The sequence below is a fragment of the Madurella fahalii genome, assembly GCF_045866475.1.
Source record: "Madurella fahalii IFM 68171 DNA, scaffold_2, whole genome shotgun sequence".
Taxonomy (NCBI): Eukaryota; Fungi; Ascomycota; class Sordariomycetes; order Sordariales; genus Madurella; species Madurella fahalii.
Genome location: NW_027263972.1, coordinates 8,884,041 through 8,897,645, shown reverse-complemented (window position 1 = coordinate 8,897,645; position 13,605 = coordinate 8,884,041). Strand labels below are relative to the sequence as shown.

The following is a 13,605-nucleotide window of genomic DNA, read 5'->3' as shown; positions in this document are numbered from 1 at the left end:
GGAACCGGGGATTTCAGATCTGTTGGATTGTTGTCATGACCTGTACGGCACCCCAATTATACCCTTTGGGGGATTCTGCTGTTTTTTGTTGTTTTCTGTTTGGCGGCCTTAGCGGTGGGTTGGGGGGGGCGTTTTGGGAGCTGAGAGAGGAAAATATCGGGGCTCTGCTAGGAGTCTCTTTCTCTTTTTTTATCCTTCCTCTTTTTTAGCTAGTACCTACTGCCACCCGATATTCTGATGTTTAGCAAGCGTTTTGTATGTATCTTCGGCAAAGGAAGCCGGCGTTGCGTTAAGCGAGGATGGGGAGAGCGGGAAAGGGAGCAGCTCAACTGAGCAGAGCGGCACGGTGGCATTGATGCCTCTCAACTACCTGATTCTTTTGAGACTTGGTGGTGCCTTTTCCTCTCATCTAAGTGAGTCTGGTGAGCTGTGTGTGCATCTGTGTGGCTGATGCGCCGTCTCTAGGGTGGAGATAGATGCATTTGGCTGCTCGAGCGAGTGGTACATACCACAGTGTGTTGGGGGATGATGTCCAGCAGATGGAAGAAAATGTACGGGTATGATTTGTGTAGCTTCTAGACAACACCGACGACGGAAATAGTAGCTCAACCGGCAGCAAATTTCTATGAACACCAACTGCTCATTTACAACAGACCCCCTTTCCCCATGTCTCTCCTCTTTGAAGTAATCAGCTATCCTAGTTCTTCTCGGGCAATGTGCTCGGCGAATTCTCATTGGTCACGCCGCTATACGCCGGCCTTGCCGTAGGAGGGATCATGGGCCCCGTCATCTCCTCGGCCATGGCCTCCTCGTAAGTGGGTGGGGCATCGTCATAGGGCGCTTGTTCTTGCCCCGGTTGGAGCTGGGACGGGTAGAGTGCGTCGGAGGCCTGTTGCTGTGGTCGTTGTGTCGGACGGGGCGGTAATGCTGGTGTCTGCGTCTGCGGCCATGTTTGCGGCTGTGGTTGTTGTGCCTGCTTGGGGGGCCGGCTGGTGGTCGTCTTACCCCGACCTTGACGGATCGCTTCAACTAGGGCGGGTGGGGGTTCCATGCCGGAAAAGACTTGTATTGTGCTGAAGTGGAGAGGGAGGTGGAGTTCCTGGGGGATTTCGGAGAGGTCGACTTTCGATCTGCTTCTGTGACCGAGGAAAGATACGCTGGGGGTGCTTTGGGCGGGGGGTCTGCCCCAAGCTAGGCCGAGCTTGACTTCGAGTTGGTAATCGCGACTGTCTCAGGAGTCAGCAATCCGGATGTATCAGCGGAGCCGTGTAAAAATATACCTGAGATTGCATGTTACAAAGCTCGGCATAACCGTGTTGGGTAGAGGCATGTCGCTCCACAAGCTGTCCGGTACGACAATCTCAGTGCCGACGGCGTCTTCGGGGCGAGATAAAGGAATCGAAAGGCCCTGACGAGACATTATTACCCAACGGCTGGCTTCCGTGTTGACAAGATTCTGGCATCGGACGGTGGTCTTCCCGATGAGGTCGATTTGCATGGCAATTAGGTAGACTTCTGCGGTCGAGGCTACCAACTTCTTGGCTAACAGTCGGAGGGGTATCGGTTTGTTACATGTGAGGATGGCTGGGTGAGGGAGTCGAGCACACATCTCGACGGAAGGGGCTGATGCTGTCGCTGTCTGTGGCTGCTTACTGTCGGCGGTGCCGTCAGCCGACGGCGGGGCGAGGTTATGGGCCCCATTCACGGGGGATTGCGGCGCACTGGAGCTCTTGCTGCTGAAGAAAGAGGAGCGCTTCTTGGGTTGGGGGGCCGGGCTGGGGCTTCTCGGATGAAAAGTGAAGGGTCGCCGGGCATATGCCTCCTGGTTTGTCTTTGGCGGCCTAGGGGGCTCGATGGGTAGAAACTTGAGGCCAATCTCGTATCTCCAATTCTCCTTGAACAAGCCTGGCCGTTGTATCGTGACTTTGACGTAGTAGCGGATCTCGGCCTCTCCTGGGAATCCAGTGAAGCTGGGAGGCAGCGTCTTGGTGACATGCGAGTACATCAGTTGCCTGGTTCCGTCCATGACCCGGATGCCTCCCAGGCCGAAGAGGCCAGCTCCCGACGCAAAACCGCCAGGGTTCATGACGCCCCCAATCTTCGCCATGGCCTCCGGGTTGCCGCACGCGTTGTTGAAAGGGAACTTGAACTGGAATGGGAAGCGATGCTGGCCAGGGTTGAGGAAACAGGGCGAGGCCGGCATAGGCGTGTTCTCGTCCGGGAAGACCTGGGCGACCTTGTACAAGATCTTGTGGTTTTCGTGGAGCGTGTCGCCGTGCGGGCCGCGGTCCCTGGTCATGCCCATGCCCGGGTGTTCGGTCGGGATGGCGAGGGCAGTCTTGGACTCGCCCTCGAGCTTGACGATGATGGCGCCAACATGTTCATGGCGACTGAGGTTCAGCAGCACCTGGCCCCTGATGACGTCCAGGTTGGTGTAGAACTCGGGCGGATTGTCCAGCGCTATCCGTATCGACATTTTTGACGGGAGCTTTGAGGGGTGACTCGATTCAGCGGGGCCAGGGTTGAAGGGACGACCATGGGTGCTAACTGGGTGCCGTGAAGAGGGTGGTGGAGCGAGGATGTATCATTAATAAACAAGACCAGTTGGCTTGAGAGATGCTACAGCTAGCTGCAAGGAGCGTTCTGTCAGGACCACGAGGACAAGAACAGCAGAGGTTACCGTGCAACGCTGCCAGAGCGATTGACCAACAAAATTCGAGAAGTGCACAGGGACGTCTGATGAAGCTGTTGGATTCTGCCTTCCCTGAAGAGCTCCGCCGCAGAGCTAGCGCGGCCTGTTACGTCAGTCGAAACATGGCTCTCCGGGGCACCCTGCAGCTTCTGGCGAATGCGACATGAATTATCACCGGGCTTAGTCTTGTAGTGTATGTAAACGCGTTTCAGGTTGAACCAACTATGGGACATGATGTGCCGCGCGACGGTCCAACGTCTATTGCAGGTGCAGGCTGTGTCCCCCGTAACCACCTGGTGCTGTACTGTACGGTACTGTGCCTACTGTTTCCAGATCCGTGTTTATGCGGGGTGCCAGGCCCGCAGTGGAGGTGGACTGTTACCCCAATTCTTTGGCAGGCGGTGTGCTTTCTCGCTTATCTTATCACCACTGGCGGGGTCCCTTATTTTCTGCCATCCAAAAACCAAAAGAAGAAAAAAAAAAAAAAAAAAAAAAAGGTTGGACGTAGTGCAGAGAAGCCTCGGCGAGGGAGTGAAGAACGGTTGCAGCTATCAAGACTAATCGAAGAGACGCACTGAATCACCGGCACCTACGTAGATATTGACGAGTCGAACCCTATACCATGCCCAAGGCCGCCAAGCAGAAGCGGGCTGGGGCCAGCACCGGGCCTTACGACCGCAAGCAGTCGAAATCATCGGCCAACACAAATATTTTCCGCTTCGACAAGGACTTTGGTCAGCATATCCTCAAGAATCCAGGCATCAGGTTAGCTTGCGGGCATTAGACAAGACAAGTTTCCGCGCGGACGTTAATCATGAGCAAAATTGGCCAGCGATGCCATCGTCGAGAAAGCGTACCTCAAACCCACCGATGTCGTCGTCGAAGTCGGTCCGGGGACCGGCAACAGTGAGCAATCCCATGCCACTTTCGCCTACGGCTTGCCTATGATGGCTGACGAGGATGTCCAAACAGTCACGGTCCGCGCGCTCGAGAAGGCAAAGAAAGTGATAGCGAGTACGGCGCATCCAGCACAGCTCTCCCGGCAGGCACAGAAAGGCTGACCAGTCACACAACAGTCGAACTCGATCCTAGGATGGGTGCAGGTCCGTACAGCTTCCACGTTGGGTACCTGGAATCAATCCGCTGATGCGACTCAGAGGTCACCAAGCGCGTACAAGGCACCCCCTTGGCTAAGAAGCTCGAGGTTATACTAGGAGACGTCATCAAGATGCCCGAGATGCCGCCCTGTGACGCCCTGATCTCCAACACGCCCTACCAGATCAGCAGTCCCCTCATCTTCAAAATGCTCTCCATGCCGAACCCACCCCGCGTCGCTGTGCTCATGGTATGTGGCCGGAGAAAACCATCATACCGCGTCAGCAGTTCGGCCACTGACCGCCATCACCCACTCAGTTTCAACGAGAATTCGCCAAGAGATTAGTTGCGAGGCCGGGTATGTCCCATTGGTCAAGAAGGCGTCTAGCCGCTGCTAATTATTAGATCAGGAGATGCGCTTTATTCAAGGTTGAGCGTAAACGTAAACTTCTGGGCCACATGTAAACACATCATGGTACGGCAGAGAGCAGTATTTCCTACGGCGACAAGGGCTAACCCATTGCAGAAAGTCGGAAAGCAGAACTTCAAACCACCCCCCAAGGTAGAAAGCGATGGTGAGTTCTCAAGCGCCCTCCGCAAACGAGCAACTACTGACGACTCTGAAGTTGTTCGGATAGAGCCACTTGTATGAAGCCTACCTCTGTCAGCCTCGAGCCGGGATCCTAACCATGACTGCTCAGCTCGGTTCCGCGCGGCCAAACATTGCTTTTGAGGCACGTTTCCGGCATGATGACAAAGCCGCTTCCCACTCGCTAACAACTGATGCAGGAATTCGACGGTCTTTTACGTATCGCATTGTGCGTTGTCCAGCACTCTTTGGTCCGAGCCCTGGCGGGGACAGTGTGCTAATCCAGCGCCAGCAACCGGAAAAATAAAACCTTACGAGCCGCATTCTCGATAAAGGAGGTACTGGCAATGTGCGAGAAGGCTAGTAGCTCCCCACCTCTAGATTCCCGCATTCATAAGTCGCTCACAGTCAGAATAGAATTACAAAGTCTACTGCACCCTACACAACATCCCCATCGACGAGAGCATCATCGACGACGCCAGCGCAGAGGATGCAAACATGGGCGGTGCGGATGTTGAGATGGACGTTGACGACAACGATGAGCCTGACAAGGATGGCGACGACGGAGAAGAATGGGGCGGCATCGACGACGAAGACGAGGAAATGCCCACCTTCTTCAAGGAGCTTAACGAGGCTCAAGCTGCCAAGGAGACTGCGAAAACGCCGAGCAGGAACCCCAAGTCCAAGGTGGCGCTCGTTGTCCGCGCCAAGGTCAACAAGGTCCTTAGCAGCACGGGCCTGGGGGACAAGAGAGCCCGGCAGTGTGATCAGAATGATTTCCTCAAGCTTCTTATTGGTAGGTTGTTCAGGGCGGATTATGAGAACATGTTGGTTGCTGACGTGATTGATTCGATAGCTTTCCATGAGGAGGGTATCCATTTCTCCTGAGGTCCATTAGCATGATGAGGGTAAGGGAGGCGTTGCTGGCGTTCTGGGACTTAATCTTTCTCCAGCCATAGAACGGAAGATGGTGTCATTTCTCATACTTTGAGTGCTGGAGCCGAGACCCGTGCAGATACCAATATGATGTGATGATTGCTAAGAGGACATCCATATGCGCGACCTCGGGGATTCTGGTTCATCTGCCAGGGGCTGAGTTGTACAGTACCAGACCCTTTGACGAGCGGGACGACTCTGTTCGAGCAAATTAGTGCGCGAACCATGAGTCAACCGCTCCATTTGAAGTGTACGAAGGCTGTCGAACCGGAGAGAAACGAGATGACCGTGCCACGAGCAGCTCAGCCGTTGATCCTTTTGGTTGTGACTCACTCGTGCTGTACTGTACGGTGAGGGGTTTCTCGTGTCATATCAGATTCAGGGCTGTAGCGAAGACGAAAAGGTGGGATTGCAAGGCTCTCGTTAGGTCCTGGAAACTGAGGCTACTCTTCAGGCATGCATCGGGGTCTGAATAAGTGGTGAAGCGCATTGTCCCCATGGAACCAGCGGCAAGTGTAGACGCGGAGGAATTAAAAGGAGAAAGTATACACGGCGACGCCCTCTCAGTCGACAACCCAAAAGAAGAGCCAGTTTGGATATTTCGAGATTTATCAAACCAAGCGTCTACCATCTTTCCTGCCAGTGACTTATACAGATACTGAGATCCAGACCAGCCATCTTCTCAAGCTATTATCACACGCCATGGTCTCATCATAATACAATTACAATAAACGGCCAGCCGTACTTTCAAGTGAGATGAGAATTATTCTATCAACCCCGCAGGTAGTTGCTTAGTAGAGAGTATACGCCGCTTTCCCCAGCCCACATCCAGGCCGATACAGAAGTCGCTATCTCATCCCGCGCCATACGCCCCAAAGCCCACCCAGCCTCCCAAGCAAAACATCAGATAGATCGCTTGCTAGCCGCCCCATCCATCCATCCATCCATCCATCCATCCCGTACGAAGCCAGGCAGGCAGCGTATGTGCATGCATGCAATGCGTATATGCAACAACACCAACAATAAAAATGACAATTGAAACCAGATGAAACTATACGGAAATATCCAAAAAGAAACGAAAAAGAAAAGCATGCTGGGATGTCCCAACTTCTGTATCAACCCCATTGCGTATCCAACAACCCCCCTCCGCCCTGGGACGACCCACTCCCGGCGGTGCCATCCTCGTGAATGCGGAAACCCATCGGTTCAACGTCGCCCATCGTCACGGGCTGCTTCTGGCCCTTCCCGGCATAGGCCACTTCATCCTCGGTGGTGGGCAGCGGGATGACCTGCCAGGGGCCGGGCTTGCTGGAGTACTCGCTCGGCGCCTGGCTGCTGCTGCTCGCCTCGTCGGCATCCTCGGCGTCCCTCTGGCTCGACTGCTGGTGGTGCTGCTGGCTGGCATCCTCGTCCTCGTGGATCTCGATGTCGTCAATCTCCTGCGACGACGCCGACTGCGTCTGGGGGTCCATATTCTCCCCGTCCGACATGTGGTCCTCGATGCCCGCCCAGGGGATGTCCTCGGGCCGAGTAGGTTGGGGGGGCACCTGCATCTGGATCTGCATCTGCATCTGCGCGTGCAACAGCTGCTGTTGCTGCTGACCAAGCCCGCTCCACACCGTCCCCCCCCCACCGCCTGGCCCATCAGCATCCGTATCCACCCCATCCAGCTCATCTTCTTCCTCCTCCGCCTCCCCTTCCTCATCCTCCTCGTCCTCATCCTCATACACGTCAATATCCAAATCCGCCTCGTCCCCGTCCGTCCCGAACCCAAACGACCCATTATGTTTCTGCCTCTTCCCCCCGGCCCCATTGTACTTCCCGATATCATCGCCCGTCATCTCGCTATCGTAAGGATCCGTCGACGACCCCCTCCCCTCATCCTCATAATCGCCATCGTTCATCTCCTCGTCGTCGTCGCCGTCGCCATCTCCGTACCCGCCCGTCCGCAGCACCGCAGCGGCAGTAGGCGGCGGACCGCGGCTGCCGGCGCGGAAGTAGCCTTCGCTGTGCGGGGTGGCGTAGTAGAAGGGCGTGGTGCGGCGCTCCCGGTTGGGCGGGTCGTCGTGGTAGCCGTAGGGCCCGCCGGGCGCGAGGGAGGGGGAGCGGCTCATGCTGGTGCGGCTCCAGCGCGGGGTGTTGCGCGGCGCCAGGGACGGGGAGCGGGTGCCGAAGCGGCGCTTGGGGACCGATGTGGTTGCGGAACCGTTGAGCCGCGGGCTGGGGCGCGGCACGAACGGGGAGGAGCGTCGTTCGTAGGGGGTGGCGCTGGCGGCGTGCGACGAGACGCGCCGGCGGGATTGGGCGGGCGATAGCAAGGCGGGCGCGACGGGGGGCAGCGAGCCGGCGCGGATGTGCGGCGGCCAGGAGCCCTTGCGCTCTCGCTGGACCAGGGGCGACTGTGCGCGGGCGAAGCGCGGGCTGTTGGAGAGGATGGGCGACTGCACGCCCGTGAAGAACTGCGCCGATGGCTCTGTCGATGAGCGCCTGGATGACCGCTGCTGGTGGGATTGGCGGAGGCTCATGACAGAGCTGTTCGCGCTCGGTGGTTCGTCGAGGCGGTCGTTCCATGCCCAGCAATCTTCCATTGCGTCGGCCTCGGGGACGTCGCCTGCGCTGCTCTGAGAGTCGGGGTAAACCCTGCTGAGCTCGCGCAGCTTTTGCCAATTCCAGCCCGACTCGAAAGCGTGATAGCCCAGAGGATGGTCCTGGAGATAGGCTTCGGGCTGTGTAATGTAGAGGCGCTGCGTGCCCGTGGCTTTCATGACGACGCTGGATACGAGGAATGTAAAGTCCCACAATGCCGGCGTCGCCATCTCGGCCGGTGATAGGAATCGGAGGCGCGAGTCCTTGTGAAGCTTGCGCAGCGGCACCCAGGCTTGCCTCAGGCCGAGGAATTCAGCCAGGGGGGAGTCGGGGGCATATCCCGATCGCGCATCGAAGTTGGCCGAAATGCGCAGGACATCGTCAAAAGCGTTGTGGATGGCAAGCTGAACGCTCCGAGCATCGGGTCCCCTGACCAGAACCGTCTTGATCAGGCCACGGCTCTTTAGTCTCTGGTCGATGACGCGACCCGAGGCAAAAGCCCTCGGCAGGAGCCAGTTTGATTCCGGCCCCTGTCCCACCCATTCCATAAACTTCGGCGACTGAGGATCGGGAGTCGCTCTGCTGATTGTGTTGGGCAGCTGTGTCCACTCCTCAACAGCAGAACCGGTCGACCGGCGCTGGGTTGGGAAGTTCCGGGCCTCCATCCAGATTCCTTTGAGAGGGAACGGCAGAAACACCACCTCGAGCTGCCAAGGCTTGGTGTACGAAGGCAGCGCGGCTGCCTGCAGTTGGTTGACCTGGGCTTGCAATATCTGCAGCTGACTGTACACCTCAGCGCGGTTCGAGGCCTGGACTGTTGCGTTGGTCGAAACCGAGACGACGCTGGCCGTGGCGTCGTCGGCTGCGCCGTCATTCCGGATAGTCCGCCTGCTGCTGGCGACGCTGCCATTGTCATTCAGCATCTTCTCCACCTCTTCTACACGCGACTCGAGTTCGGTAACACGGAGGTCGGTGTGCTCATGCTTGTCATGACAGTCATCATGGCCGGCAATGGAGAACGACGCGTTCTCGAGTCTTTCGAGTCGTTGCTCGTGGGCTTCAACCGTGTCCGCTAACTTCTGATATGACCCAGCGTATGAACCCGCCATTGAACGGCCCTGCGAAGGTGAAGCTTTGGGAGTGGCATCCCCAGCGTCCCGGGCGGGAGAATCCGCGGAAGGATGTCCCAGATCCTGGATTGTCCCGGAACCACTCCCATCTTCGTTATTCCGTTCCAGAACGCGCGATTCCGCTCTGAGGGCTGAGCCACCACTTAGTGTCTGTAGCCCTTTTCCGGCAAATGGCCTGAGATACCTGGCCTGGCTAGATGCGGTAGTAGATGTCGGCTGCGACGACATTAAACATTGGGCAGGAATGGGTGGGAGCCCATTGGCGTGTCCTGGCTGGGACTGGATCAGGTCTCCCCAACTGTTAAACGTATCTGGCATTGGACTGTCCTGTGCCGGGCGGGCACCTTCAGCAGGCGAGGGATTGGCAGCCTCGATCCGAGGCACGGTCACGGAGGTCTGGAAGTCCAGCAGATTGAAATCTAGTGACGATCCAAGGCTCGCAGGCATGTGAAACGAGGCAAGGCCCTGAACGGGACTCAGAGGCTCCCGGTTAACCCTGGGTCGCTGGTTCTCCTGTCCTGCGACGCTAGTGATAGGCTGCGGCTGCGCCTGTCCAGATTGCACATCCTCATGGAAGCAGGCGTGATGCGAGCACATACAGACCTCAGCAAGAGCAGGCGTTGCGCTGTCATGCAACGTATTGTTGAGTAACGGCCGGCTCCAGAACCGGCGGCAACCACAGCGCGGCAGGGTTTGGTCTGTGTAGTTGCAAGGCCCGTTCGGCAGGGCCGGCGCGGTTGCCCGCGACGTCTGGCCATCATTATAAATGTCGAAGACGAAGGAACTGCCGGCAACGGGGGCATCGAAGGGTGTTGTAGCCATTGGCGTGTCGGGGGACCATTTCCCGGCGCGATTGAGGTTCGCCCGGGGTCGGAGTTGGGATGCGATAGTTTTGCGACGGCGACGGCGGCGACGGTGAGGACGACGGGCGGGATCGAGGCGGGCTCCGAGTGCGACCCAACACCAGGCTCGCTGGGTCGCGATCAGAGAGCAGCGGCCTTAGTACATGATACTACACGCGGTCAGTCATAAGCCGGGATATATATCAGCCGTCGCAATCGCGGCGGCACCGGCCGAGATGCTGGAGTCGCAAAAGATGCTTGCATATCGTCACGGAGCAAGAACACCGGGGGGGGAAGCTGAACAGGAAGAACGTCGACGAACTCTTTATATAAATCTTTTAAATTAACTTCGGCTCGGCGTCTGATATCGGCGGACAAGATCTGACCGAAGGGCGTGCAGTTGTAGACAGGTGCAAAACGGCGTTGCGGAGCGGTTGTCGCAAAAGAAAGTGAGGCGCAAGGCAGCACAACCGACACCGAGGCGGAGAGGTTCGCGGAGGTCCAGGTCGGGAGAATCGGGCAAGGTGCAAGGCGGGGTGCGGGAAACTGGCCATTTTCGCTGAGAGCTTGGAGGTGTGGGACAGGCATCCCTGCCCACATCCCTGCCAGAACCTGTGGGGAGCGCAATCACCTCCTACGCAGTACCGTAGGCAGTCCGCAGTAGTGTAACGAGGTCAGGCGAACGAAACGATGACTCGACCATGCGCTGCGACGTTCCCGTCGACAGGGATTGCGGGATACTCGCTTCAGTTCTTCCTTCGGTTCATCGGGCTTGCATGCAGCTCTTCTGACCCTTTTGTTTTGCCGGAGGAAGACGTTATCGCGAGACGATTGGGCGCCTGTTTCGAGGCGACGCGTTGGACCGCGCTGGACCGCGCTGGACCCGCCCGAGCTGCTGCGGAATTGGCTGACACATCCCTGTTTGTTTCGGGGCGTCGCATTGCTGGAGTCATCTCATTGGTGCAAAACCACTTTAACCCCTGCCTCTCTTGATCGCGTCGCCCATGTAGCGCGGTGAGCAGCTTCACCTCCCCCTCCACACAATCAAGCAGCAATCCAGCGAGAGCCGACTCCGGCAGTGACTTGCAGCAGCCCAGCCCCCTTGCCCACCTGGTTGTACCCTTACCAAAAACGGAGCCGGACCGAAGGGGACTGACCAAGAAGCTTGTCTGGAACAAGGCTGCCACAAATGAATGCGCCAATCCTTTGCCGCGAGAACGGCGTTCACAGCCAGTCAAGCCGCGAGGCGACACAGATGGGGCTGAAGCAAGCTTGGTATAAGTGGTGGTGCTTTCTCATGTTTCCCAAAACCCCCGCTGAGCATCTAAATCAAAACGTCTAAAATGATATGCCTGATATGCTGGTATGCTGACATGCTGATATGCTGACGTTGCTGTAATGAATATCCAGTCAACCCAAACGCCCCGCTTCCTCTGTGAATCTTGTTATGACTGTCATAATAATACAACGGCCGCTCCTCCGACGCCGTACGTCGACAGGAAACAGATGCGCCAGTCATCTAAACCTCGCCCCAGCTTCCCATCGGCCCGGTGCTTGCGATGATGCTGCCCGTCCCCACTGATCCACCAATATCCCAGTAATGGCGGGATGACGGGCGCGACGACATGCTACTCCTCCTTGCCGACCGCCGGGTACTCTGGCTGGCGCAGCTGCCGGGCGGGTGCCTCAACGCAACAGGGCTGGGCGGCACCGTCGCCTTGAAAGTCCGCCGCTCGGCAGGGCGCGATCGGTGGTACCCATGTGTGTGCGCATGGGACACAAGCGGGTGGTGTTGACGCACCCGTGCCGCCTTTGCTGCGACGTCCTGTGTGCTAGAGGTGGCGAGATGGGATGTCCCCGACGAGAACTGCGGCGAAGCCTGGCGGGACGAAGTAAACCGGGACCGCAGATAGCGAAAGACCAGCCGGATGTCAAGGTCCTGCTCCCATTCCTGCTGCGTAAAGGTTTGCAGTCCATCGCTCGGAGTCATGTCGACCGTGGACGGTGCCGAGTGCGTGGGGTGTTCCGATGGCCGCGCACCATGAATATCGGCCGACTGGGCAACCGTAGGCTTGAATTGCGGCATGGACAGGACACTGTCATTCATCCTCTGCACGCCGTCTTTTACATCGGCAGGCGCCTCTGGTATGACTGGGAGGCCGGCATACGGGAGCGGCATGTGCTGCACCCGAGCGTGGGTAGAAAAGGCACCGGGGTGCGTCGACATCTGGTGCACCAGTACGCCGAGCTCCCTAGCTATCCGCTCCAGCATATGCAGCTGCCATGCAGAGTCATTCCATGACTCCTCGTCGTACGCAGATGCGGGGGAGGATGCGTCCACCCCAGATGCCTTAGGCGTGGACGGGAGAGGCCCCTCGTCTGGAAGCGCTTCCCCGAACAGGATCGCAAGCAACTTGTCGTCGATGCCCATCAGGTCGCAAATGACCTTCCGCGCAATCCGGCTCAACAACCCGCCCTTTGCGTCGCCCGGTGACGGGCCGTCTTGGTCGTGCCAATCCGTTGCACTGACGTTGATATCTGCTGCTTCTTGGTCTGCAACGCTCTTTTCCACGGCCTCTTGCATCCTGCTGACCTCTGGCTGGTTCTTGCGAAGAGATGCTTCAGAGTACCGCCTCCGCCTCGTCTCTTTCCTAATGTCTTCTAGCAGGAGCTGGCTCTGTTCTAACCGCCATGCCTCGATCCTGCGATTCCGCTCCAACTCCTGGGCCTCTTCGTTTTCGAGTTGTAGGGTAGCCAGATCGAAACTCTCCGTCCTCCGCTTGACGCGGTTGGGGTTGAACCTTTCAAAGGCGTACAGTCGCTCCTGTGCCTCGGCGCCGATCCCCTGGGCATCGAACCTAAACGAGCCCAACCCGTCATGCCCAGGAAGTACTGGTTCCGCGTGGGCGGTTTCCGGCTGGTTGTAGGGACTCGTGGCGGTTCGAAATTCCGGAAGATGGCTGTCGAGGCTGTCGAGCTCAGCGTCTTCCTCGGCAACGCTCTCCACCAGGACTTCCGAGCGTGCGATCGAGTTGGCGGGCTGCGAGTTGAATTCGGACCGTGCGGCGGTATCCAGGCTGCCCAAATCACTAATCCTTGATCTACCCGGTGTTATTTGGCCATCCTGAGTCGAGCACAGGTATGAAGTTGTGGTTCCTGCATCGGTGCCTGGTGTGAAGAGAACCCATGTTTGGGACTCGTTTGTCTGCGGAGCGGCTGGGGGCGAGAGAATCGCAGTCTCCCCATCTCCTGATTCGACGCGAGCTACCCGTTGTGGGAGCTGTCGGGTTGGTTGATGGAAGGCCATGATGCTTGCCTACCAGCTTTCGGGTTATGGAAGGCGGAAGTGGCTGGGACAACAAGTTGCGCCGGCGGCCTTTGATTTGTTTCTCAGTCGTAACGACGGAAGTCCGGAACTAGGAAATGAGCTGGCGACGAGCGATGCGTTTTGACTGGCGCACTCCGTGTCCCGAATATCGCTCCCAGAGGCGGTGAGCAGTTGTGGCTGGGGTCCTGCTCGAGTTGCCAGGCGCCGCTGCTTCCGATTTCAAGGGTTCGATGGCGATGTCATTCAGCCCCAACTGCACGGCGCTGACTGCAGCCTCGTGTAACACGTCGACGCCTTGAACTGCGGCAGAAGCTGCAATCCGGGTCTGACGAAATATATGCAGGAATAGAGACAGCAGGGAACGAGACGGGAGCGGCCTCAGAAGGGCTGGGCAACCCGGTAGATTT

General features: G+C 57.7%; 4 protein-coding genes across 4 annotated transcripts; 1 reads left to right on the top strand and 3 right to left on the bottom strand.

Annotated features, from left to right (window-relative positions):
* Positions 1–697: 697 nt before the first annotated feature.
* MFIFM68171_05410 (Arrestin-like N-terminal domain-containing protein) lies at positions 698–2,476 on the bottom strand (the record flags this gene model as incomplete). The annotated part of the gene is made up of 2 exons (XM_071060830.1): positions 698–1,226; positions 1,281–2,476. 2 exons carry the CDS (start codon positions 2,474–2,476, stop codon positions 698–700), a joined length of 1,725 nt encoding a protein of 574 aa, XP_070916931.1.
* An 838-nt stretch (positions 2,477–3,314) lies between these two features.
* Positions 3,315–5,264, top strand: DIM1_1 (Dimethyladenosine transferase; the record flags this gene model as incomplete). Its single annotated transcript, XM_071060829.1, has 14 exons — positions 3,315–3,457; positions 3,525–3,598; positions 3,665–3,706; positions 3,769–3,795; positions 3,850–4,037; positions 4,106–4,145; positions 4,198–4,262; positions 4,314–4,362; positions 4,414–4,433; positions 4,489–4,521; positions 4,577–4,605; positions 4,663–4,735; positions 4,794–5,172; positions 5,233–5,264. 14 exons carry the CDS (start codon positions 3,315–3,317, stop codon positions 5,262–5,264), a joined length of 1,194 nt encoding a protein of 397 aa, XP_070916930.1.
* Positions 5,265–6,427: 1,163 nt separating this feature from the next.
* Positions 6,428–9,850, bottom strand: MFIFM68171_05408 (uncharacterized protein; the record flags this gene model as incomplete). The annotated part of the gene is made up of 1 exon (XM_071060828.1): positions 6,428–9,850. One exon carries the CDS (start codon positions 9,848–9,850, stop codon positions 6,428–6,430), a length of 3,423 nt encoding a protein of 1,140 aa, XP_070916929.1.
* A 1,539-nt stretch (positions 9,851–11,389) lies between these two features.
* On the bottom strand, positions 11,390–13,177 carry MFIFM68171_05407 (uncharacterized protein; the record flags this gene model as incomplete). Its single annotated transcript, XM_071060827.1, has 1 exon — positions 11,390–13,177. One exon carries the CDS (start codon positions 13,175–13,177, stop codon positions 11,390–11,392), a length of 1,788 nt encoding a protein of 595 aa, XP_070916928.1.
* Positions 13,178–13,605: the final 428 nt, after the last annotated feature.